At 43.3% G+C, this 25191-nt stretch overlaps 1 protein-coding gene across 4 annotated transcripts in view; it reads left to right on the forward strand.

Moving 5' to 3' along the window:
- Positions 1-25191, forward strand: part of OGFOD3 (2-oxoglutarate and iron dependent oxygenase domain containing 3) — a 1065090-nt gene that overhangs the window by 305979 nt on the left and 733920 nt on the right. For all 4 annotated transcript variants that reach the window (XM_086930659.1, XM_086930658.1, XM_086930657.1 and 1 more), the window contains one exon: positions 8039-8114. In XM_086930659.1, the coding sequence (XP_086786785.1) occupies positions 8039-8114 (76 nt within the window). The remainder of the gene's footprint in view (positions 1-8038; positions 8115-25191) is intronic.

Genomic DNA, 25191 nt, shown 5'->3' on the forward strand with positions numbered 1-25191 from the left:
TGCATCTGCAAATAGCTTGTACTAAACTATTTCTAGAATCTGAAAGTCATATTTTTATAACTGTATTGTGGATTTTTGTCGTTTGGTCTTGTTTTGGTTTAGATAAAAATTAGTTATTTTTCTAAGCTGGTGTGGTGTCCATTTGCAGTGCTTTCACTGCATTACTGTCTGTGTTCACAAATGCTTTACACGATACCTCTGATATAAGCCCGTTTGCTCGTGACAAGCTACCAAGGTGGTGAGCAGGGGTTATTTTAGGAGTGTATCCCCCTTACCCTGACTAGAAGCAAGGGTCCCTATTTGGATGCCAACTAGAGACCCCGTTTTCTAACAGCTGCTGACTGTGCCCAAACAAAAAATGCATGTCTTACAGTCCATTTTGTTGAATGACTGCATGTTACATGACTGCTGGTTTTGTCTACAAACGCAGCTTTAATGGCCCAGAATGCTCCGCTCTCCCATATGTCCCATTGCGACTTCACGCAGCATTTCCTGCTTGTCGACACTCGACTGTCTGAATCACACTGTCTATGCTCATACGTGAGTCACATGCAGCTATTTCCACTGAGGCCGTCTGCATTCTAGTGTTTTCTGGATGACGTATCATTACACAATGTGGCACACGCTAGTGCTACTTTAAACCACTACACACAGCTTGCAACTTCACGGCTAAGCGTATGCATAACACGCGGCGGTAGTCCGGCGATAGTGGCACAACCTACCCTTGGCAATGCACTCGATGATCATGGCAACACTTGACTTGTTAACAGCACTTACCGACTTGCATGCTGGGTTCACATATGAGAGTAGGTTGTAGGTTTATTGGAAAGGTTACAAGGTTGCAAATTACTTAATAGGGAAAACCCCACCAGCAGCAGCGTTCTCTCTGCTCAGCCCACACTCTCTAACTGTCCACTCCTTCAGTCTCTCACCAACATTCCAACAACATCATACACTGGATGAGCAGAGCAGAGAAACAGAGAAGCTATTCAGAGAATGCATTACAACCAACAGCAGATTATAACACTTTGCCCCTCCCCTTCCAATATAGAAACCTTGAGCAGGCCCTGCACATGGTATATGTGTATGCCTGCAAAATCTGTTCCTTTATTTATACTAAGTTCACTTAAATCGTGCAGGCTTCCCGTTGTACAGCCGATTTTATGTCATGTGGTCCAGCCACTATGAAGCCTTCCCCTCCATGCCACTGTGGGCTTCCAAAGAAATGAAATGGCAGGTCTACTTCATGCTGCCGTCCAGTTTACAGACAACCTGACTTTCTGTCATGAACCAGTCTCGCTTGAGTGGTACTCCTCCAAAAGCCCACCTCCCAGCATCCCTGACTCTGAGAATGCAGCAGAGTTTCAGGGGGGCTAGACGAGGGCATGGAAAAGGGAGGGTACTGCAGGGCAGGAGATCTTGAATGAGACAAGATGATTGTTAGAGTGAGTCTCTTCGAAGATAATGGGGTTAGTACATAAGATAGATGTACCGCTAGAATTATTCTGTAACTTGATGTCCAGATAGTTAAACCATCACTACCTGGTTCCTGAATATATGGATCTTAGAATTCTTTTCTAGACAAACATGTCACAAGTTAGAGATTATTAACAACAGTAACCTCAACCATTAAATAATATGTTCAAGGCTTTCCCAAACCTTACCATGAGTTATTAGCTATAGATGTGAACACACATTCTTACATCAGATGCATAGCTCTGGACTCCTTTCGAATACTGCAGCCACAGTCTTCAGCTAGTTCACAGTCAGCCATTTTAATAAGCATGTGGGTAGAACTGTCAGCTACCGCACAGTGAAAGTTTGGAAAGGAATGGTGACGTGCTGTACTATCACTCTCTAGTGTACTTTTACATCTAATGTAATTTACTGTAGGAAGAAATATGGAAAGATTGAGCAGTTGGTCAAATCCCTACAGCCATTAGACATCATATATTGCTTATTTGTTTCCAGTTTGTGTCGACATTCTTCAGCCTTGCCTTGTCATATTTTTCATGGCTTGCATTCGCTTCGATGGGCCGTTTATCAAGCACGTGGCATTTCTTGGAAGGTAACATTGCATCGCTACTGTTCGTAGGTGTGTCTTTGGCAAGCTGGTTCAATGGTCATTTTTGTTTTGCTTTATCACAGGCATATGCCACAAAAATAAAAGAAAATTGATGCCACCTAAATGTGGCCACCACTTGCAAAACATATTTTTAATTAAAAAAAAATCATTGATGCAGCTGCTTCACTAGTGTTTATTTTAAATAACAGACCTTTCAAATGGAACATGCATTTTATTATTTGTGAAGTAGAGAGAAGTATATCCCCCAACTAGCTTAATTGCTGAAAGCTACAATGTTACAATATCACTTTATAACTGCAATTTTTTTTAAAAGATGACTTAAATATCTCTTTACCTGGGCACCCGAAGTGAAGGCAAAATTAATAGCTGGCACTTAAATTTATTATGTAAAAAGTCAAATGAAAAAACACGCTGTTCATTGGCATTGTCACTGAAGATAAACAGCCTATTTTAGGTGGTAGTAAACAAGGTGCACATACTGTGCACTTAGTCAAGGCGAAGATAGCCATTGAGTTAAGTGGGGTGACCTATTGCCCCATTGTGTATTTTGTGATGGGCAGAAGCAAAATGTGAATGACAAAGAGATCAATATATGAAGCCCGCGGATTAAAGATCCTCTGTCTATGTATGTTATGTATGCAGTCTGTAGCATCTTTCACCCTCCAGAATTCACACTGTAAGCCAATATCAATACATGTTTCCATTGATGTAATTGCACATCTTTATACGAGGGCTGATGCCAAGTTTGGTGAGACCATGCTGAAAAACGTCTTTGGCTAAACTCTGCTTATCATAGACCCTTTTGTCGTGCGGACTAGCCTCCCAACCATCTAAACTTTGCAGGTATTTTCCTCACCGCTGTATTTTAAAGCTTTTCCCTCCTTTTTTAGATCTCGCCTACGCAGCGCACATGCGCTGCATAGGAAAAAAACCTTTAGCCATCGATGCGCCTTTTCATGCAAAAATGTGCACCCGTTCCATTGCCTTCAATGGCAACGGGTGCACGTTTGGCGATTCCCTTGCGGGAGCGAGCTTTGGACACAATATGTTTGTAATTAACTTGCAAACATATGGTGCCCCTGCTCATTCCCACAAGGGAAACAGGCGCAGGCCCCCTTCTGTCTTCCCTCCCCCTGCTGCCTCCTTTTTTAGTGCGACCCTCGCGCACGTGTTTTTTTTTTCTTTAATGGCGGTGAAATAAAGCCGAAGTGTCTTCAGCTCTTACAGTTCTTTGTGCGCGTTTGTTTTCTTTTATCTGCACAGTTAGTCCGGGGCTTGCTTTGTACCGGTGACACAACATACAAAGCAAGCCCCGTAATAACTGTGCCCATTAAAGAAAAAAAAACACGCTCGCAAAGAACTGTAAAAGCTGAAAATACTTCGGCTTTATTTCACCACCAATAAAGTTTCAAAATTGTAGTCCACAATTTTTGTAATGGTGACACAGTGTTGAAAAAAATGCTGACTACAATTTTTAAACTTTAATGGCCGTGAAATGAAGCCAACGTGTATTCAGCTTTTACAGTTCTTTGTGTGCGTTTGTTTTATTTAATGGGCACAGTTATTTTGAGGCTTGCTTTGTAGCGGTGCCACAACTGGATTCATTTTTAACAGTTTTTGGCATAAGAATTGTAGTCAGGCAAGAACGTAAATAATGCGCTTTACGAAAAAACCTGCTTTATGTACTGTGCTGCAGAATATTGTTGTTCAGTCCTGCAGAGTTGTTCAGCCCTCTAGTCCGCCCTCATTAGCCAATGTAAGCAGGACATTAAGGAGCAGGCCTGGAAGATAGCCAAGGGTTTGGCTGTGTTCACTACTGCCACCCGTAACTCTTCTGAGGGTTCGTTCTTGCAAGGTGGACTAGTTGCTCCGGCGGCCCTGACTCTTGTGTAGTCTTTTTGGAGACGCGGTTTACAGAAGATGAGATTATAGTGGATTCCACTTGCTGCTTTTTTTTCCTGCGACTGTCCTTCCCTCTTCCACAAATTCCAGAGTAGCGCAGCTCCTTTGAGCACCCCAGTGAGGCCCCCGAGCACAGGTAAGATCACAATGATTTTACTTATTGTTTTTATATATAGTGCTCACACTACCACATCGCTATTTATAACACATTCACAAAAACTGCAAAGTTCAGTGGGAGCAAACACAACACAAGTCGAAGTATCAAGCCCTCACTCATTGAAAAGGTGGTAGCAAAACAGTGGCATCTTTACCACAGTAATGAAACTGCTTGATAGACATTTCAAAGTACCAGAAGGAGAAATAGTGAAGGCATGGAAGAATATTCGTTGATGCCTCAGCCATTGGTACCCAACCTACAGGTCTGGAGAAGTGGACTGCAATCTTGCCATCACCAGATGACGTCTTATTTCAGGTATAGGGTATCGTGAGGTTAGCACATATATAGAACAGAATGCCATGAGGGTCGCAGGGCAGAGTATGGAGATCGTTGCATTGCAGGTATCAGTTGCTAAAGCTGGGGGTTTCATACAACGAATCTTAAGAAACTGCTTCCTAAATCTTCAATATATCTATCAGTGAATAAGAAACTTCACACTCAACAGAGCCAATGTGAGGATTCATCTGCCCTCCAAATATTATCTTCGCATATAGAAGGAAGAGGTGTGGGGCAGCGGCCAGGGTGCCTGCCTCCGGACCATGGAGTACGCGGTTCAATCCCCAGTGCCGGCGGCAGGTTAGCCCAGCACAATGTGACTCTGGGCAGTAGTTTGCTTAATCTTCCCGAAGGCACCCTCGGGTAATTGTGTGCTTTACAAATACTAGATTTCATTTCATTATGTAGCACTTACTTGAAAAGAGAAATCTTTAATTTAGGAGCTTTTACTTAGCAGGACATCCTACCATCTTTGAATACAACCCCTTATACTTCTTACAATTGCCCAAAGGGTGATGGGATGAGTGTTTTTTTTTCTAGCATTTAAAACATCTAAATCAAATAAAACTCACATTCCTCTTTGTGGGTGTAAGTATTGTGTTCTCTCGACTTAAATATCTCTTTTGCATTTGCAAGCCCCCACACACATAACCAGCTTACAATCTCAAAAAAGAAAAAAAAAATGAGGGTATTATTGATATTCAGTAAATTGTTAGATTTAAAAATGCTACAATTTAAATTGAGCACCATAACTTGGTGGGAGGGTGTGAAGTGTACTACAGCATTGTTTGGGGAGGGAAGCCAAGGGTTCTAGCAAAGCCCTCAAAGAAACTGCTAGCTCATGATGGCTGCTGAAATCCTTATGAGGGGGACTGTACAGCAAACAAAGGACCAAGGCTCCTTCAACCACACGGTGCATACATTCTGCTCACCAAAAGTGGATGATGTTTTACGCAGCCACAGATCATAGGTGCAGTCCTTGGCTGGCAAATGCACAAGGCAACTACTGAAACCTGCAGCGACTGAATTGGGTTGTTAGTTAAACCATCCATGCTAGTCGAGTCAGCGGTCCCGTAAAGGCAAACCAGAGACTTACGCTGCACTTATTTCACGGATGTTGCCTCTGTGCGCCTAATCAGGAACAAGCAGAGTAGACAGACACAAAAGGCCAATTTAAGTGACAGGAAATAATAGCAACAAGCTGCTGGAGTTTTAGGCACAGGCTAGGATAGGATAAGAGGCTGTAGTATACGTAGAGACTAATGCACTTGTATGTACTTCAGCTGACAAAGATGTCCCAGTCACCGCTCCCTAATTAGGTCTCAAATTGACACAAGGTACCGACCAAACAGACTATATACTACAAGCATGCTGGAATAGAAGCCCACTTATGCAATTGCATGAGTAACGACACATATGAGCCCTTATTGATATATCCTAATTGTCAGTGGTGATCTATTCACAATTCCAAGTATGTCCCATTAAAGAAAAAAACAAGCGCGCAAAGAACTGTAAAAGCTGAAGACACTTCGGCTTTATTTCACCGCCATTAAAGTTTCAAAATTGTAGTCCGCATTTTTTTTCCAATGGTGACACAACGTTGAAAAAAATGCTGACTACAATAGTATTACTTTTCAGTATTTGCTTCGAAAAACATATGACGTGTATTGGTTGCTTCCCTAATGCTTGAATGTCTCACTGTAAAGCAGCTTTAAAGCACAGGGGTAGTGAGGGCTTACTTTGTACCGCTGACATATTTACACACTACTCAAAAAAAAAATACACTCCTCATAATAACCATGTGGCACATAATTACCCACCACATATTTACACTCTAGTCACTGCAACATAAAAATACCACACATACGACTCGCTAACACATAATTACAAATCACATATTTACACTCTACTCAATGCAACAAAAATACACTACACATAAAACAACTCAGTGCCACATCATTACACTACACATAATTACACTCTACTCAATACAACATAATAGCAACACATGAAATAGCACTCAGTACAAGAAAATTGCACACCACATAATTACACTCTACTCAATGCAACATAAAAACACTCCACATAATACCACTCAGTACCACATATTTACACACTACGTAATTACACTCTACTCAATGTAACATAAACACACCCCATATACCACTCATTGCAACATGTTTACATAAAACATATTTCAATACTCAATGCAACATAAATACACTCAACATAATAACAATGCGCCACATTATTACACACCACATCCTAATGCTATACTCAGTAGAACATAAATATACCACACATACCAGTCACTAACACATAATTACAGGACACATAATTGCACTCTACTCAATGCAACATAAACACACACCACATACTACCAATCAGTGCCACATAATTACATGCCACATAATTAAACTCTACTCAATGCAACATAAATGCAATCCATCTATTAACACTAAATGCCACATAATTACATAACATAGATTTACACTCTACTCGATGAAACATAAATACATTCAACATAATACCAATCATTACAAATTATTACACATCACATACTTACACTTTATTCAATGCAACATAATTACACTCCACATAATAACACTGTGCCACATAATTACACGCCACATAATTACACTAAAATCAAGGTAACATACATACACTCCGCATAATACCACTTAGTGCAAATAGTTATATGCCACATAATTACACTATACGACATGCAACATAAAACAACTCCACATAATAACACTCAGTGACAAGTGCAAATACAAAGAAAATAGAAAACATTTTTAATGTGGAAAACTTTTTTATTCAGGTTGTTCAGTTGTATATAAGGTCGTCTTGCTTGTATAAATGTTCCAATAAAAATTAACACTTTTTATTATAACTTTTCTACAAAATGCACTGCAGCCACAATGCTATACAACATAGCGAAAAAAAAGCCTAAACACATAAGGTCCAAAAAGCGAGACTTATTGGCTATGCTAATGCTTGTTTTTCCTTAACAGCGGCTTTTACTTGATTTAAATTGTCCTTACGAAAATGTGTTATGAGATGTATGTTTGTTATGGTTTTAATTAACTGTACAATAAACTTACTTACTTACCTCCACCTTAATATGAGTGCGCTTCTTTGTCTGGACTAGTGGTTTGTACTTGGTTTTCATTTTTTTCCTTTTAAGGGTTCTTTGTCATTTTTTAGTTATTTTTTAGTGTCCTGCTGCTCCCCAGACAGTCCAACTGAATTTCAATCTTGGAATGGTTTACTCCCTTGCTCTAATATGTTGACTTACTGTAAAGAATAATTCAGAGGTGGCATTAGACAGTGATCATGAGACTGTTTGTGCTTTTGAGTGAAGACAGCAAGAATGCCTTGTTAAAACCATTTTTGTTTCACCAACAATCACTTGTGTTCTATTTGGTGCGCGATTATATCTGGTTTTTCGACTGCAGTGCAAGTAAGCATGAACAGCTTATTGCCACTTACCAGCTGTGTACTTCATTACCACTCCAGACTCTGTTTTGACCCTCCCTCTACGTTCTGTTTTCTAGGGTGCACACCAACCAAGTGTGGAAGGGCCTTATCCGATGCATTAATCACCATCGAGGAAGCTAAAACCATCCAGAGGTAATTTACATTCTTTTCGAATTCTGAAATAGGTGTGATGTGTGGCCCCCCACAACATTTTTTCTGCTAGACCTGTTCCCCAACTCCACGGCACGTGTGCTGGCTCCTTCATGCCCAAACCTGCATATCCAGGTTTACCTAGCTTTTTTTCCCACCGTTTGTTTATTCGGATTAAGTAATCATCAAATGCCCTTCCTCCTAAACTCCTCGTATCGGCATGAAGTGCAGCAAATCGTCTGCCTCAGAATGATTCTCCCTTCCAGTGTCATTCGTTCTCGTGAAATGACGCCCTGAATGTCTTTTGGGGATTTTCTCTATTGCCGTCTAGTTCCTGTTTCCCAGGTCTTTATAGGGAAGGGGTTGGGTTGTCCATTTGTTAGCAGGGATTTTACCACGGATCGCATGGTAAGAAGTCTTGGTTTAGGAAAATCTCTCCCAGGATGAAAATAGTTCCATATCGCATCGCGCAATAACCACTCCACGCATCAGTTAGCGTAAAAGGCCATTTATTAGGACAGGCATGACATTCACAAATAAACATAACATCATTAACTTAAACAATCCCCCCAACATCCTGCCTTTCACCCATCATCCACTCACGTGCTCCACCAGCCACTCCCAAATCACACCACAACCTCTTTGCATCTCATTCACTTCCCCTTTTCACTTTCCAACTCCTCCGTCATCTCCATCCATCGCACTCCCGTCCCATCCTGCACCTGTAACCCCCTCCCAGGAAGGGTGATTCTGCCCGTCATGGACTCCCCACCCCTCCCAGTTCCCGTAAACACCCCTTATTGTGCCATCCTGTCCTAAACTGGCATGTTGCCCAACTTGGCAACGTCAACAAAACGCCCAGCGTCCCCTCTTGCAGCTATGTAGGGTGGGGGGGCGGCAAAACTAACTTCTCCCTGAGGCACCGGGGACAGGAAAAGGAAGTCCTTCCCCTCCTGTCCCCCTAAATAGCCTCCTAACCCCTCCCACCCCTGACCTAACCCCCTACCTAACTTCCTGCCTGTCCCAAGCCTCGCACGAACACCCCGGGGAAAAGACTGGTCTGCCGACCTGCTTTCCCCGGGGGCCGCATTGTTTTTGTTCTGTGTTGGCAGGAATAGTTGAATGTATTGTTCTAATAACTTGTCTCTAAAGGTCTTAACCTCATACTGGAGGACATTATCAACGTCTAACGCCTTCCCTACTAATTCATCTTTTATTTCTAGCCGAAGATAACCAAAAGGGCTGGAGAGCTTCTTTTGTTCCGGCATCCGTGTAGGTTCTCTCACGTTCTCACGAATCCCAAAGTTTACATATTATTTGCATAGGATCGTACGGGCAACTGTAAATAATGTGTGCAAGATCAAGGAAAATAAGGTGGGTGCTCGTATGAATATATTACGATTGCCTCCTTGTGTGTATCATTTCTTGGAACTGCTCAACAATATATCATACATGGCAGCGGTGTCACTTATCATGATGAAGGACCTTTCCCCATCCCCAGTCACTTTTTCTTCTTTTAGGCTGTCCTGTCCGTCCTCTCTTGGCTGAGAAACACCCAGCACAGGTGGTCTGTGTTGATTCAGAACAATTCCATGTCGTTGCATTTAGGGTTTTTGTATTCTGTTTGCTTGCCTCATTAACCCTGCTCTCGTAGGGTGACCAACTGGCATAGGTGCAAATTCAGGACGGTGAGTGCAAAAATTCAGGACAAAGGGTCAAAATTCAGGACAAAAATTCAGGACAAAAGGTCAAAATTCAGGTCAAAACTTCGGGACAAAAGGTAAATTTTACAGATACGTCAGAGGTGGTCGCGCAATAGTATATATGTAAGTAAATAGACAACCATCTAAGTACAAGTCAAAATAGGTTTATATTAGGTTGAGACAATCGTGCACTTAACGGTTTTTAGGTCGAGCCTAGACGAAAGCAAAAGCGAAGCTTTTGCTGTCTAGGTCGACAACTTATGTTATCACTCTGGGAGAATGTGGACAGCAGACTGACACGCGCTTCTCCTGCCGGAGATTTTACCTCGTGGGCGCGCACGGCGCCGTGCCCCTCGTGCACTCACACAGCCACACTCACGCATGCGCACATACACAGCCACACGCATACACAGGCACACACACACTGCATACACACACGCACCCCCCGTCGCCGCTGCACCTACACACACACTAGCCCACCTACACACACACACACAGACCCCCCACACATACCAGCGCACCTACACACACGCACGCACACATACAGAGACCCCCCTCCCCCCGCCGCCGCCATCGCACACATACACACACACAAGCGCACCCCCCCCCCTACAACTAAGCCCCACTTACCGCCATTCGGGACTTCTGTAGCCGGGGCTCTCCCTCGGGCATGGGAGCCCCGCTCTCAGGCACTCCGTGGGCGCGTGCGCGGGACTTCCAAAGACGGAAGTCCCGCCCAAAGGAAGGGGCTCTTCTGTACGGCACTGACGCTTCGGATACGGGGAAGACTCAAGTGCACTCAGGCGGCGTGCGCGCCGTACTTTCCAGGACGCTACAGGTTGGTGCGAAGGGGTACGCTTCAGGCGTATGTGGCGTGCAGGGAGCACCCGCGGACTGCTACGCTTCCGGCGTACCTTCGGGCCTCACACGGCAAGGAGGCAAGTGTAGACGGGGCTCCCGGGGCAATCTGGCGGCTCTCCTCCCGGTGGGGGCTCGTCCGGCTCGTACAGGTGTCTCCAGCAACTTCCCTCACTGCTAGTCCTCGCATCCACCGTGAGACTACGTGCACGCGCCGCTGCTCTCACTGCAATTAACCGTCCGACAAATAACGCAAACGGCTCTCTGCCCCAGCACGGACACAGCATTTTGGGAGACTCAGGATGTTTTGAATCCAATGTCATTTCACCGCCCACAGATATTTCTATCTCGACAACCGAGCGGTTGCATTGTCCACCCGCTATATTTTTGGTAATCAGTAGACTGTTTAGTATTACACATGATGGGTCCTTGTTTTTATGTATTTCTAGAACGTATGTAGCAGAGCGACTTTGGCGGCTATTTAGTAATTACGTACTGCACGGGGATGATTTATTCCTTCCGGCACCAGTAAGTGAGACATCAATAGCTTCTGCTTTTATCTCACTACGCATTGTTGTTCCAATGTTTTTCAGCCCGGTTTTTTCTTGCTTGTTACAGGTACATTATTTTGCCTCTAACCGGTTCTCTGAATGGACCTTACAAGCCCCCCAATCCTTGATTAACCCACCGTGATTAACTTCTCTTAGTAAGCTCGTGTTCTCTTGCATTCTCTCTCGTTTTTTATTCACTTTCATACGTCCTCAAACACTGTTACCTCGTTTTTACCTTTCACTCTAGGAAGTCTGGCCCCCCACTTCACCTTTGTCCTGATAATAACATTAACTTTTATTTAAGTATTAAGTATTTAAAAAAATAAAAGCCATTGTTATTTGTAATACCAATACATGCAAGTCACGTAACTACAACACATATTGCATTACAAATGCTATAGGTGTCACATTTGCGAAAGTTATAACTATTGGCATTGTAAATGACAAAGCTATTAATTTCGCTATTTTCAAAACCAACACATCAATAAAAAATGTGTCATTTACAATACCAATAGCTCAAACTTTCCTAATGCGAGACCTATTGCATTGCAAATGCTTGTTCAGTATGGCTGCAGCTTGCTGCCTTAGACAATTCAAAATTTGCATCTCGCTCCAGAAGGTACATTAATCACCAGACAATAGTGAACCACACCTGAATATAAGTGAAGCCGCTTTTATTATTGATTGAAAACTACTGGATATGTAAGGAGCTTTGCAGTGCCAGCCCCCAGTAACAAAACCGCTCCCCCCTTTCCAGCCTCCCGCGGAAACACCAGATGCCCGGTCCGGCCAGTCCTGCCTTGCTATCACCCTTCAACGGTACCCCTCATCTTCACTTAGACCGTCTCTCATGTGTATTTAATTTCCCCTATAGTGTTACTCATCCCAATTATGTAGGGCAGGGTGTCGGAGTGCGTTACATCACACACATTATATAGAGACAATGACTCATATTAACGTGAAAGTCAATGTATAGGAAATGCTACTTAAGACAATGGGTGCTACAATGTGCAATCATTCTTTTATCTATTATTCAGTCTTTCACCATTCATTCTGTCCTTTCATCTATGTGCCCATTTATATCCAAACATATTCAGCCATTTGCAAACCTATCCACCATATATCCTTCCATCCATCATTCACTCATCCACCCTTTCAGTCATCCATCCATTATTCATCTACCCACCCTTTCAGCCCATCCATCCGTACAGTCATCCATCCACTCTTTCACCCATCCATCTATTCACTCATCCATCCGGCCATTTACCCTTTCACTCATCCAGCCATTCATTCATTCACTTACTCATCATCCACCCAGTCACTTATCCTTCCACCCATTCACCCTTTCAGTCATTTATCCTCCCTTTCTCTCTCCATTCCCCTTTCAATTATCTATCCATCCATCCATCCATCATCCACCCATCCATCTACTCATCCAGTCATTTATTCCATCCTTTGATCCTATTACTCATCCATCCTTTCACTCATCCATCCGTTCTCTCATCCATCCATCCTTTCACTTCTTCACTCATCTATTCATCCTTTTTTCCATCTACCCCTTTCACTCATCCATCCATACATTCACGCTTTCAATAATAAATTCAATCCATCCATCCTTTCACTCATCTATCCACCCATTCACTCGCCCATCATCTAAGCTTTCACTCATCTATCCATCCTTTCATACACCCATCCACCTTTTTACCATCCATCTACCCTTCCACCCATACATCCATCTATGTACCTTTTCCCTCATCCATACTTCCACTCATCCATCCATGCTTTCTTTTATCTATCAATTCACCCTTTCATTCATCCATTCATCCTTTCAGTCATCCATCCAGCCATTCACACATTCCTTCACTTATTTACTCATCCACCTTTTCACATTATGAGCTGAGCCTTTGTCTACAGAGTTGCAGACAGAAGAGGCCCATCAAGAACTTCACCTTGCTGTAGTTCCTAAAGCAAGGGGTGGGGAAAAGTTCACTATGCCCCTGCACATGGGCAGTCTGAAAACGTAGAAGTCATGAGTCACACATGATGCACAGTGCCAGGATGTGAGGTGACTGTGACATGGTGTTGTTTCCAGGGCTTTAAGTGGTGTAAAAAAACTGGGGGGGTCTCTTCAAATGTAATTAAGGGCGTAGTTTAAAACACCTAGGCTAAAAATCAGCGCTAGCGTAGTGTTCCGCCCGACTGGTATTATGTTGTTTATGTCTTTGCATCCATATATATATATATATATATATATATATTGCTGCACGCTCGCTCGCATCCAAGAAAGCAGACGGCACTCGGAGCTGGATACTTTTTTGGTTTATTGACAGACCCCCGTCACCCCATCAAAAGACAAACGCGTTTCGCCGTGAAACGGCTTCCTCAGTGTCAATTGTGCATTATAAAAAATCGCCATTTTAACTCCATCTCTTGTTAACAATAGAAAGAGGACTAGACCAAACAGTACATGAAAATAGCGGCAGACATATTGTAAAGTGCTAATGCTTACTGGTTCTCTATGCAGCATAGGAGAAATGGCGATCAATAAAGTGCTCGTGCATTAAAAAAACAAAGAAGGCAAAAACTTCCCTTCATGATACATTTAGACATTCTTTGGCTCACAAATCACTTAAAGAGAAAACGCTTTCGACCAGTTCTAATCATAATATGTACAATTATACATTGTATCAATATAAATATATATATATTGTGATGTTTTTAGATTTAAGATGCTGATAATAAATATCATAAAGTGTCCCCCGCAAAGATGATCTAATGGGGAACCACATAATTCACTGAAGGGAAAAATAAATGCAATTCAACCTTCATTTCACATCAGTATATCAAAGTGCATCGTGTACATATGGTCTTTCTCTTTAATGTTGTTTTGTACATTTGTGTGAGTCCGTAGGTGGCTATAACGCCCTGGATGGGCATGTTTGTTTTTTGTTTTTGTACTTCTAGCCCTGCATGGGCATGTGACTCCCTGATATAAGTACATTGTTGACATATATACTGTGTGCAGGGATGAATGCGGCAGATGATGTTATCGTGTATTGTTTTCATAGGTTGCATATCATTACTTGTAAAAAGATACCCCTATAGATCAATCCAGATGGACCCAAAGTTCCTCATCATTGTTAAGACCTGTCGGTTTCATTGTTTGGAGGTCTATGATGTATTTGGATTCCATAGCCCTGAGGGTTCTGATCTTATCACCACCTCTTTCTTGTCTTCCTAGTTGATCAATAAGATAGAATGACAAGAGATCCCTGTTACTGTTATGGTGGGTCTCGAAGTGGCGTGCCACCGGGTAGTTCTTATCCCTGTTTGTGATGGCACGCATGTGCTCCAAGATGCGCTTTTTTGCTGGATTGATGGTACTGCCAACGTATCTCTTGGAGCACGGACAAACCAGAATATACACAACGAATTCCGAGTTGCAATTCAGGAATTTCGTGATATACCTGGTTGGTCGTGGATCTTTCGGTCTACCCTCATATTTTGTCTTCTTCTGGCTATACTTGCACGCTTTGCAGTGCATGCAAGGATAAAAACCTTGTATGGGTTTGGATCTGGACGCTATAGGGGGCTCAGTGTAGTGACTCCTGGTAAGATGGTCACCGAGTGACTGGCAACGTCTGTATGTGATCAAGGGTCTAGGCGATATTCTGTTCTTTAAGATGTTATCTGTGGTCAGAATATGCCAGTTGTTATTGAAGATTTGGACCAATTCTTTTGATCTCATATTGTAAGTTGTTATCATCCTTGTTGCTGACTCTGTCTCTGCCTGTTTGTTCTTGATTACCAGGAGGTCTTTTCTGTTTTTCTGTTCCACTTTCTTTGAGGCTACTACTAAAGATGTTTTGGAGTAGCCCCGTTCTTGAAATCTAGATATCGCTGCTTCTTGTGCATCTAGGAAATCGCTGGTTTCAGAGCAATTCCGTTTGATGCGTAACAGTTCGCCATAAGGGATGTTTTTCACCATTGATTTGGGGTGGTGACTGGCAGCGTGTAGTACGGCATTTCCTGCCGTGGGTTTGCGGTAGAGTTTAGTTTGTATACTACCCCCTGCCGCAAATACCTCTAAGTCTAGATAGTGGACTGACCTCTCACTTATTTCACTGGTAAACCTCAGGTTTAGACTGTTGTTGTTGAGCGCTGCCACAAACCTCTCAACCGAGGGTCTGTCGCCCCGCCACACAACAAACAGGTCATCTATGTATCTTGTCCAGACCATAATATGGTCAAGACAGTACTCGTTTGTCCCCCCCCCAGGCCACGTGCTTCTCCCACCAGCCCACGAATAGGTTCGCGTAGCTGGGGGCGAAGCACGTGCCCATGGCGGTCCCCCTGATTTGACGGTATAATGTACCTGCAAACAGAAAGATATTGTTAAAGAGACAGAATTCAGTCATTCTCAGTAACATGCGATTATGTTGGTGAAATTGCATGTTCTTCTTTTTTAAGAACCATTCTATCGCTTGGAGTCCATCTTGGTGTCCTATGGACGTATACAAGTTTGCAACGTCTAGAGTAATGAATAACATCTCAGTGTCCCAGTGTATCCCATCTATTATCCTCAGGAAGTCTTGTGTATCCCTGACGAAAGATGGAAGATCCTTGACGAATGGAGAGAGGTAGTTGTCAATGAATCTAGAGGTTGCTTCCAAAAGACTGCCAATTGAGGAGACGATTGGTCTTCCTGGAGGGTGCCTGATGTCTTTGTGCACCTTCGGCAGGTGATAAAATGTGGGAATGATTGGATGTTCGCAATATAGATATTCGTATTCATTTTTGCTTAACATGCCATCATCTCGCCACATTTTCAACAGTCCATGATATTCTAAGACACATTGCTCAAAGTCTTTCTTGTTAATCGTCTCGTAGCAGTCTCTATCCTCCAGTTGTCTGAGGGCCTCTAGTTTGTATTGATTTTTGTCAAAGATAACTATGTTCCCTCCCTTGTCTGAGGGTTTGATCTCTATTGAGTTATCTTCCTTGAGCGATCTTATGGCTTGCCACTCCATACTTGAGATGTTGGAATTTTTATTTGAAATTTCCACTTTTTGGGCAGCTAATTTCTCCAGGTCCTGTAAAACCGCATCATTGAAGACATCAATGGCGTCATGTGTGGCATGTGGTAGGAATCTCGAATTTTTCTTGAGGTTACTAGGATCTCGTTTTTGTATAATTTCTTCCCTCCTGAGTACCTCACTTGAGCTCGGTAGGTCTTCAGTACCGGCTAGGGAGTGTGTGATCTGGAGGAGGGGCAGGTCTTCGTCGATGAGATCATTAGTTGTTCCGTCGATAGAGCCAGTGTTCGTTGCTGGATCTGATAATGGACGATTAGCATAGATTTTGTCCAGTTTTAATTTTCGAACAAATTTGAAGATATCAATCCTCGTTTCCACGGGGTCAAATTTGGCAGTTGGGCAGAAAGTCATACCCCTACTCAGTACTCTTTCCTCATAGGTCGTGAGTTTTCTCTGAGAGAGGTTTATTATGGTGTTTTCTTGCTTTAGCGTCTTCCCCTCCTGCCCCTGCTTCGGGTCATCATGGGTGCAGTATCTTGAGTGGCCCCTTCTGCCCCGTCTGGTTTTCCTCCTTTTTTTGTGGATTTTTTCGCCTTCTGCGGTGGGGGACGCTGTCTTGTCTCCTGCAAGACCTGAAATTCGTCTAAAAAAGGCTCCTCTGGAGTGGGTCCCGTGTTTTGCAACCCGCTTGTCCTGGGCGCTTCGTCATCAGATGCCGAGACCTCAGATTCAGAGGTGACATATTGTTTTGCCTGTTGGGTTCCCTGGGCCAGCCTTTTTCGTGTTGCGTCGAATTTCTTCGCAAAAGTAAGTATCCTGCCCGTTAGGTAATCTTGCTCATCCCTTTGGAACTTCGTTTGCTTTCTCTTTTTGATTCCGCCCTCATATTCTTTCAGACGCTTTTGCATGATTGCACGTAATTCTTCGGTGCTCTTTGTGTCTTTTTCTTTTGCGATTAGATCTTCTATTTTCTGTATTTCATTAAGGGCTTTGTCCCTATCGCTCCATGCATACTTAATGAGCAACAGTAGCATGCCCTTGCTTGAATCAGCTGTGTAGGCTGCCCAGTCTTTCAGCAGCTGGGGATCTGGGTTTTCATAGGAAGGAATGGTGAAGATGCGTAGGCCTCTGGGGACCCTATTACAGTCTACATATCTCTGTAATGACGTCGCTTCCCACCACTTCCTAATTTCTCGTTCTTGGATTTTTTCAAGTTGGTGAAACAAAGTCTGTAAGTTGTTCAATGGTGCTTGGGACGACTTTGCAGTTTCCGATCTTTTTGTAACGGTGTTCAAACTCTTGAAAACATCATCCGCCTCCTTCCCCCTTTCCGCAATCAGGGACATAATGTCGAGGGAGTCCGTGGCACTAGCGTTGACCGCTGTGTTGATCTCAGCGATATCTTGGTATGGGGTTACTAGAAAGTCTCAAGGGGGGTCTGTCAAGTATGCTCACAACGGGACTGAGGGAAATAATTAAAAGAACATTCTCCGGGTACTTGTGCAAGCAGCTCTTACCGTCTTCCGACGTCCGCGGCGGCTGGCGGCACTCCGCGGTCACACGGATTGAGCAGGCTGCACGCAGGTTCCTCCGTGGTTCCTTCGTTCTTATCGGCTCCGAAATGCTGGTACCGTGATGAATCCTTGTTCCCTCGGGGCGGACGGCCAAATTAACTTCCTACACAAGACGATCACCGCCGTCGCTCCAAACACGTCCCGGGTGCTCTCGTCTCGCGGTGGTGAACCGCGTAATACTGCTGCACGCTCGCTCGCATCCAAGAAAGCAGACGGCACTCGGAGCTGGATACTTTTTTGGTTTATTGACAGACCCCCGTCACCCCATCAAAAGACAAACGCGTTTCGCCGTGAAACGGCTTCCTCAGTGTCAATTGTGCATTATAAAAAATCGCCATTTTAACTCCATCTCTTGTTAACAATAGAAAGAGGACTAGGCCAAACAGTACATGAAAATAGCGGCAGACATATTGTAAAGTGCTAATGCTTACTGGTTCTCTATGCAGCATAGGAGAAATGGCGATCAATAAAGTGCTCGTGCATTAAAAAAACAAAGAAGGCAAAAACTTCCCTTAATGATACATTTAGACATTCTTTGGCTCACAAATCACTTAAAGAGAAAACGCTTTCGACCAGTTCTAATCATAATATGTACAATTATACATTGTATCAATATAAATATATATATATTGTGATGTTTTTAGATTTAAGATGCTGATAATAAATATCATAAAGTGTCCCCCGCAAAGATGATCTAATGGGGAACCACATAATTCACTGAAGGGAAAAATAAATGCAATTCAACCTTCATTTCACATCAGTATATCAAAGTGCATCGTGTACATATGGTCTTTCTCTTTAATGTTGTTTTGTACAAAAAAAAAAAAATATATATATATATATATATATATATATATATATATATATATATATATATATTACAGCAAGTATCATTACACCAACAAAAACCAGGACTATTGGCTTTGTGAATGGTTGTTAGTTGCTTAAAATTAAAAAAAAGCAGCAACCATGGCTTTGTTGGATATAATATTGAAAATACTTCAGTTAAAAAATGATGAGATAGTGAAAGAACGATAACCCATTCTTTTTAACTTATTTTACAGGCTTCTTTATATAAGCTGTTTTCTTACATTGCTTAAGTTGCAGCATTAGCGTTTTACCTTTTATTTTACAGAATGCTCTGCTGTACACAGAGGCAGGAGGAGGCCACCACATGATTTACCAGCCCAGACTGCCCCATTGACATTCTGTATGTGGCAATCAGCCGCCTCATACAGAATGACAATGGGCGGGGAGGGGCTGCTCTTGTGCTCCAGGAGGAGCGAGAGGCGCCTCATCAGGAAGGTGAGGTCTCTCACAGGGAGCAGTGCTGCTCCCTGTGATGGCCAAAATCACGGACAAAAGGCGTCCGTAAAAGGTTTCCTCACGGACAACGGACGTGAGGTCCCAATTACGGACGGTCCGTGAAATTTACGGACGGTTGGTCACCCTATGCTCTCGGCTAATAGAGTAACTTTCCCAAGCTATCTTGTGATGCAGGAGGCATGGGGACTGTCTGTTTTTATTTTATAGTTTGTGCCAGTCTGAGAATTTTGTGGGAGGAGGCAGCAGACTAACAGACAAGTAGCAAACTGGTACTTTAGGGATCCGATGTGAGAAGATCGAGAGTGTCCACGAAAGGTAACCAAGTTTCAGAGAAAAAAAGTCAGATTGCATTAACACGCAATGTCGGCTACTACACCTGAAACTTCTTTCACCTTGGTAACATTTAATCACACAGCATCCCACTCATTATGAGTGTTGCGGATTATATTCACCCATGTATTACTGTTAGAAATGGGGTGTCTGGTTGGCTAGGGTATGCACCATAGCCAGGCAGAACCCACCACTCTAATGAGAGTAAAGGGAGTTACACACCCAGGATAACCCCTGCTCTCCCCCTTGGTAGCTTGGCAGAGCAGGCAGCCTTATCCCAGAGGCAATGTGTAAAGCATTTGCGCAACACACAAACACACACCAGTGACACACTAGGCACACCACAGAAGAGACTCCACACAAGGTTATATAAAAATATAATTTGTATTATACACAAAAACGCATTAGACCATAATCACATAAATCACAATTACTTTGCCAACTAGGCAATTGTCAGAAAACCTCACTTAGTGCAATAAAGTGAAGACTTATAAGTTGCACGTTTCGAAAAGAAAAGCATTATGAAAACATTCTTCATAACACCATCACTGTACATATTATATCACTCCTGACATAAGTCACATTGGCCTGTCACTGCAAGTCATCTCACCTGTCTCCTAGCACCACATCAGGGCATACAGAAAAGGTATCATCACTTTGGTTACAACCAGAAAACACTTTAATCACCATATAGCATTAGGGCATAACATGACATAAATACTGACCTCAGGATTTAAAATAACTGCATTGATTATACGCCGTGCTTGGACACAAACCATTTGAACCAACTTGACCCCATTGGGGAGGTGCAGCTGCTTACAGCCCATGGCGCAGCTGCAGAGATAAATGCGACGTGGGCCTGTCCTGGCCGAGCGGGACTTCAGTAGAGGCTTCCTTACTGCTTGGCTGACTGACCTGGACAAAGGGCCCTGTGCCGGCCAGTGAGGAGGCGGCAGGACGCTCCCTTGGTCCTCCCTCTGTCCTGTTGGGACTCCCCTCACCCGCAATGCTCTGTCCAGTGCTGGGCGGGGCTACGATGAAGATAGTTTCTCCATCCAGCTGCTGTAGGCGGTTCCCGTTGCCAGGCAACACCTAGCACTTCGGTGAATGTTGACTTCAGCTGGTAAACAGCTTGACTGGAGTGTAAAAGGCCTCTCTCCCCCCCGCCCCCCCGGGGCTTCCCAATAGAGCACAGCACAGCGGGGCCTCGTGTCCCGTCCCCAGTTGTGAAGGGGTGGAAATTGGCCCAGCAACTGGGATGTGTAGTTGTCGAGAGTGCTCACTTTTCACCCTCAAATGAAGCGTTGCTTGGCCCAGAAATCGGGCAAAAGAAGCACTCACCATGTATTGCTTGTGGTGGTACAACCACAAGGAAAAATGAAGCGCTCCCCCTGTGCTCCCTTCTGGGCAACACAGGTGCAGAACACAGCACCCACCATGCGCTGGTTGGCTAATGGGGAAAAGAACAGTCCAGTCCTTTCTGCTGCTCCAGACTGGAGCAACACTGCAGGCCGTCCCACCCCTGCACAAATCAGGGGCTGTGCACCTCATGTATATTCTCCAGTTCTCCTCCAGACAGGTTATTTTCTTTTGAGAAATAGCATGGATCTTTCCTTGAAGTCTTTTATCTCACTGAGACTTCCAACAGGAGGCACGCACACACATGCCCTTGGAGATTCCCTCACTAGCAGGATACCACAGCAGGGCGAAAAGAGTAATCAGTCCTTTTCCTCCACCACAGACCGAAGTAGCAACTGCAGGGCAACCCACCTCTCACAGAGAAAAGGCGGCGCTCCTCATACAGTCCTTTAAATCTTCTTCTTGGCAGGCTCCTCTTGTTCCTTGAAGTAATCTAAAGTCCGGGGGTTTTAGGTGCAATACGTATACTTTTTTTGTCATTGTTCTCTTTGCTTTAAGGTAATCTGACCCAGTCCAAACCAGTCCTATCCTCTGTGGTGCAGCATGACCACAGGGGGCCTAGTCAGCATTGTGAAAAAGGAGACGGCCCATCCAGGTGCAAGCAAAAGTCTTCCCACCACTCTAAATGCAGTCCATGTCTATTCAGCAACGAATGACCCAGGAAGGGCACACCTCAACACCCCAGTGACTGTCTAGAGTGAATGTGCATCTCAAGGTCCTGTCATTCAAACACCAGACTCTGAGTACGCAAACAGCCAGAAACAGACAGAAAAGTAAAGTAAGAAAATGGCCACTTTCTAAAAGTGCTTAAAACACAAAGAATATTGCTGACCGTTTATAGTTCTGTTATTTATTTCAACAGACACAGTTCTAATACTCATGCGGAGACACTCAAAAGTATACTGTTAACAGAGTTCTTCAAGTCTTAGCCCTGAAGAGAATCCCAGAAATTGAAGTGGGATTTGAAACACGTCTGCACGTTTGCCTTTGGGGAAAAGAGTTTCTCAAAAAATAGGATTAGCAACTAAGGAGATTATTGTTTCAAAATGTGTAAACCCTTTGTTGCCTAAAATATTTGTCCCCGCTGGTCAGTAACCCCTGTACGGTTTACCGACATCATTATAAAATGAAGAGTGAATTACTATGTTGATCTTGACTGGTGAATATTTGTAATTATTTGTGTAATTTCTGTTTTTGAGGCTGCTTTAGATTTCTTTATTAGTTTGTTCTTATGTTTATGAAATAAAGAAGTGTTGTCCAAATCCGTTTGTAAATTTGACAAAATGATTCTTATTGAAATTTGTCTAAAGAATTGACATATTAAATTATGTAGACTAAGACATTCCGGAGTTTGGTCTTAGTCTGTTGAAATAAATAACAGCACTATAAACGATCAGCAAAATTCTTTGTGTTTTTAGCATTTACCGGCCCATTCTAGCTAGGTGTAATAGGGCCAATCCCTCTTTATACCCACTTTCTAAAAGTTGCATTTTCAAACACAAAATTAAAAAAACATCTTTACCAAAGGGTGCATGAATAGATTTTGAGTTCAGAGAGCCAAAACTCTAGTTTTCTATCTTGTCCCTGTGGAAAGCTACACCTGTAAAATGTTACAGCGCAGCCCCCATGATAATCATATGAGACAGACAGTCTTTCAATAGTGAAAAACAAAATACACAGTATTTCACTATCAGGAGATGTCACATACACCAGTACATGTCCTACCTTTCACATACACTACACCCTGCCCATGGGGGTACCTTGCGCCTGTGGAAATGTACCTTTTTTAGGGGTACACTGGTGCAAGGTCACCCTTTTGTCCACGGGTTCAAAGATCAACAAAATAGAGATCAGCACTGAAGTTGGAAATAAATAACATGTTTATTAATCACTCATGAGTGGAACTACGTCCACACAACACTCTCTCAATTGCAACAAGGAGGCAGTCTCCTGAAGTCACAGAACACAGGTCTTTTATAAAGGTTTTTTGCAGTGTAAGCATGTGAACAGAAATAGGGAGAATACGTTTTAGAAATAGTTTTCAGCAAATAAGGGCAGATGAATAACTACGTGGTCAGCAAAGTGGGAGGGGGAGCAGGAGTGCTTATGGCAGCAGGAAATGGTTGGCAGTTAACATCTGAGACCAGGTGCTCTGGCAACGACACACCCTCAGCACATACATTGTTTTTAGCTGAGTCAAGAAGTCAACAAATATAGTTAACACAAGTAGTGAAAAGACGAGCAGCAGAGGACGGGAGAATTATGAAGGAAACTAAATAGACACCACAGCCAAAATAGATGTCGCTTATGCCAAATAAAATATTACACGTTTTCCACAGACGCCCCTTTTGGCATAAGCTAAGACATTTTCTTATGCTTTAAAAGGGGTACGATAAATGTGATGTATGTCAATTAGCATCATATTGCTGACTTCTAGATCTATTGCTAAATGGGCATTTACATTTTGGACATTCGTTTTAGATGGTAGACATGTAGTACTAGTGGAAATACGGAGGGAACAAAGCATCGGCCCGCATTGGATACATAAACAAAAAGAGAAGAGAATTGTAATAATTATGAACAAGGCCGATAATATTTTTAAGCCCCATACAGAAAATATGTTCTAGAACCATCCATCCAGTTCCCGAGTCTTGATGTATCTCAGTAGCTATTTTGTGTAGTTTGGAGATGACTGCATATACAGAAGGTGAATTGCCCGGTGTGAAGACACAACAGCTGGATCCGATGATACAGCATTCTCCACTCTATATTGTTCCCATGTGGTCTCTGTCTAGTCGACTACAGAGACATTGATTGCACGTTTTCCCCTACTACCAGCATTGTGATTGAACAATTGCAAATCTTGATGGTAGGTTGGGGGAGCTAAAAACACAGGTGGTAGAAGGAAGGCTATGTAACAGGTACCAGACCAGCCTGGTGGTAGGAAGTAGTATGGCTTAGTTCCACAAACAAAATAAGTGTGACGTGATGCAAGGAAGCTGCTTCGGCCCCTCGTAGACATCTGCAACACTGCAGCACAGTTATTGCGGCCCACTGGCACATCGCCTGTACTTTGTACACAAAGGGGGCCATTGGCCATGGCAACATAGATAACAAGGGATCCATTTCCTTTAGTCAACCTAGATTTTGGATACACATAGTTTGTTACTGCACTTCCTTTACTATATTCTTCCATTTCTAAAGCAGTCCCTTTTGCTTATGGGTCCCCATCTTCATTGGGGTAACTGACTTTGTTCATTAGAGACATATAAAAGTTTGAACCAAGCTGGGCCTGAGCCATTGTTAGAGAATAGCAGCGGAGCCCACGGGATTCCTTTTATGTTTTGTTGAGGAGGAATCTTGCCACAAACCCAACAGCTAGTAGCATTGCTTAGCTGGTGTGTCCGATGCAACATTTGAAGAAATGAATTAATACTCAGAGTTTGCCGGTATCCCTGTTCATGTTGCGGCAAATCAAAATGATGGTGCTCTTTTGCAGCAAGTGATGTAACAGTAATGTTAGGTAAGGAGGCTCCAGGCATTGCTTCCTCCACTACCCACATTACAGTAGCGATGATGGCAACAGTCAAAGTCAGACAAAGGATGCAGATTGTACAGCTGTTGCACATTGTCACAGCGATCTCCTTCTTAGGTGAGCTCATTTTCATCGGCAAACAACAAAATAGATGATGCCCTAAGGTCCTGGGCAGGCGTTGGTTTCTTCACTAACGTTGAGACGAGTAGTCACTAATAGGCTACCCCCTTTGTAGTCAGTCTTTAACCACCCAGGACAGTGACTCAAACAGTCTCTTTCTGCAATGAAATGTCTTTCTTCCTGGATCGAAGCAGATATCTAGATGTGCCAGGGTTCGTGTGGTCTGGGAAGACTTCTTCAGGTCCTTCAGGTGACGCAGCTCATCCTCTCTCAGTGACCAAAATGTAGCGATGATCTGTCAGCACAGCAGGGCTCACGAAGGAAGAGCTTCCCACACCTGCTGATAAATAGAAGACAAGCTGTCAGTTAACTGGGACAAATAGTCACTTCTCAACATGTCTGGGGTAGCAAATACTGGGGCAAAACAAAGGGCTTGGCGTAAGGCACTCTGGCATGCAGTAGTCCATGGGAGGGGCAAAAAAAGGCCAACAAACGTTTAATAATGTGTGAAAAACTGCCTACAAAAAGAGGTGAGGCCAGTCAGTGCATGAACATCCTTTTGAGTGCGGGGTACAGGAGTGTCTAGAATGGTCTGAATGCGGTTTGGTGTGAGTGCCCGTACCCCCTT

The sequence above is a fragment of the Lissotriton vulgaris genome, chromosome 7 (assembly GCF_964263255.1).
Source record: "Lissotriton vulgaris chromosome 7, aLisVul1.2, whole genome shotgun sequence".
Lineage (NCBI taxonomy): Eukaryota > Metazoa > Chordata > Amphibia > Caudata > Salamandridae > Lissotriton > Lissotriton vulgaris.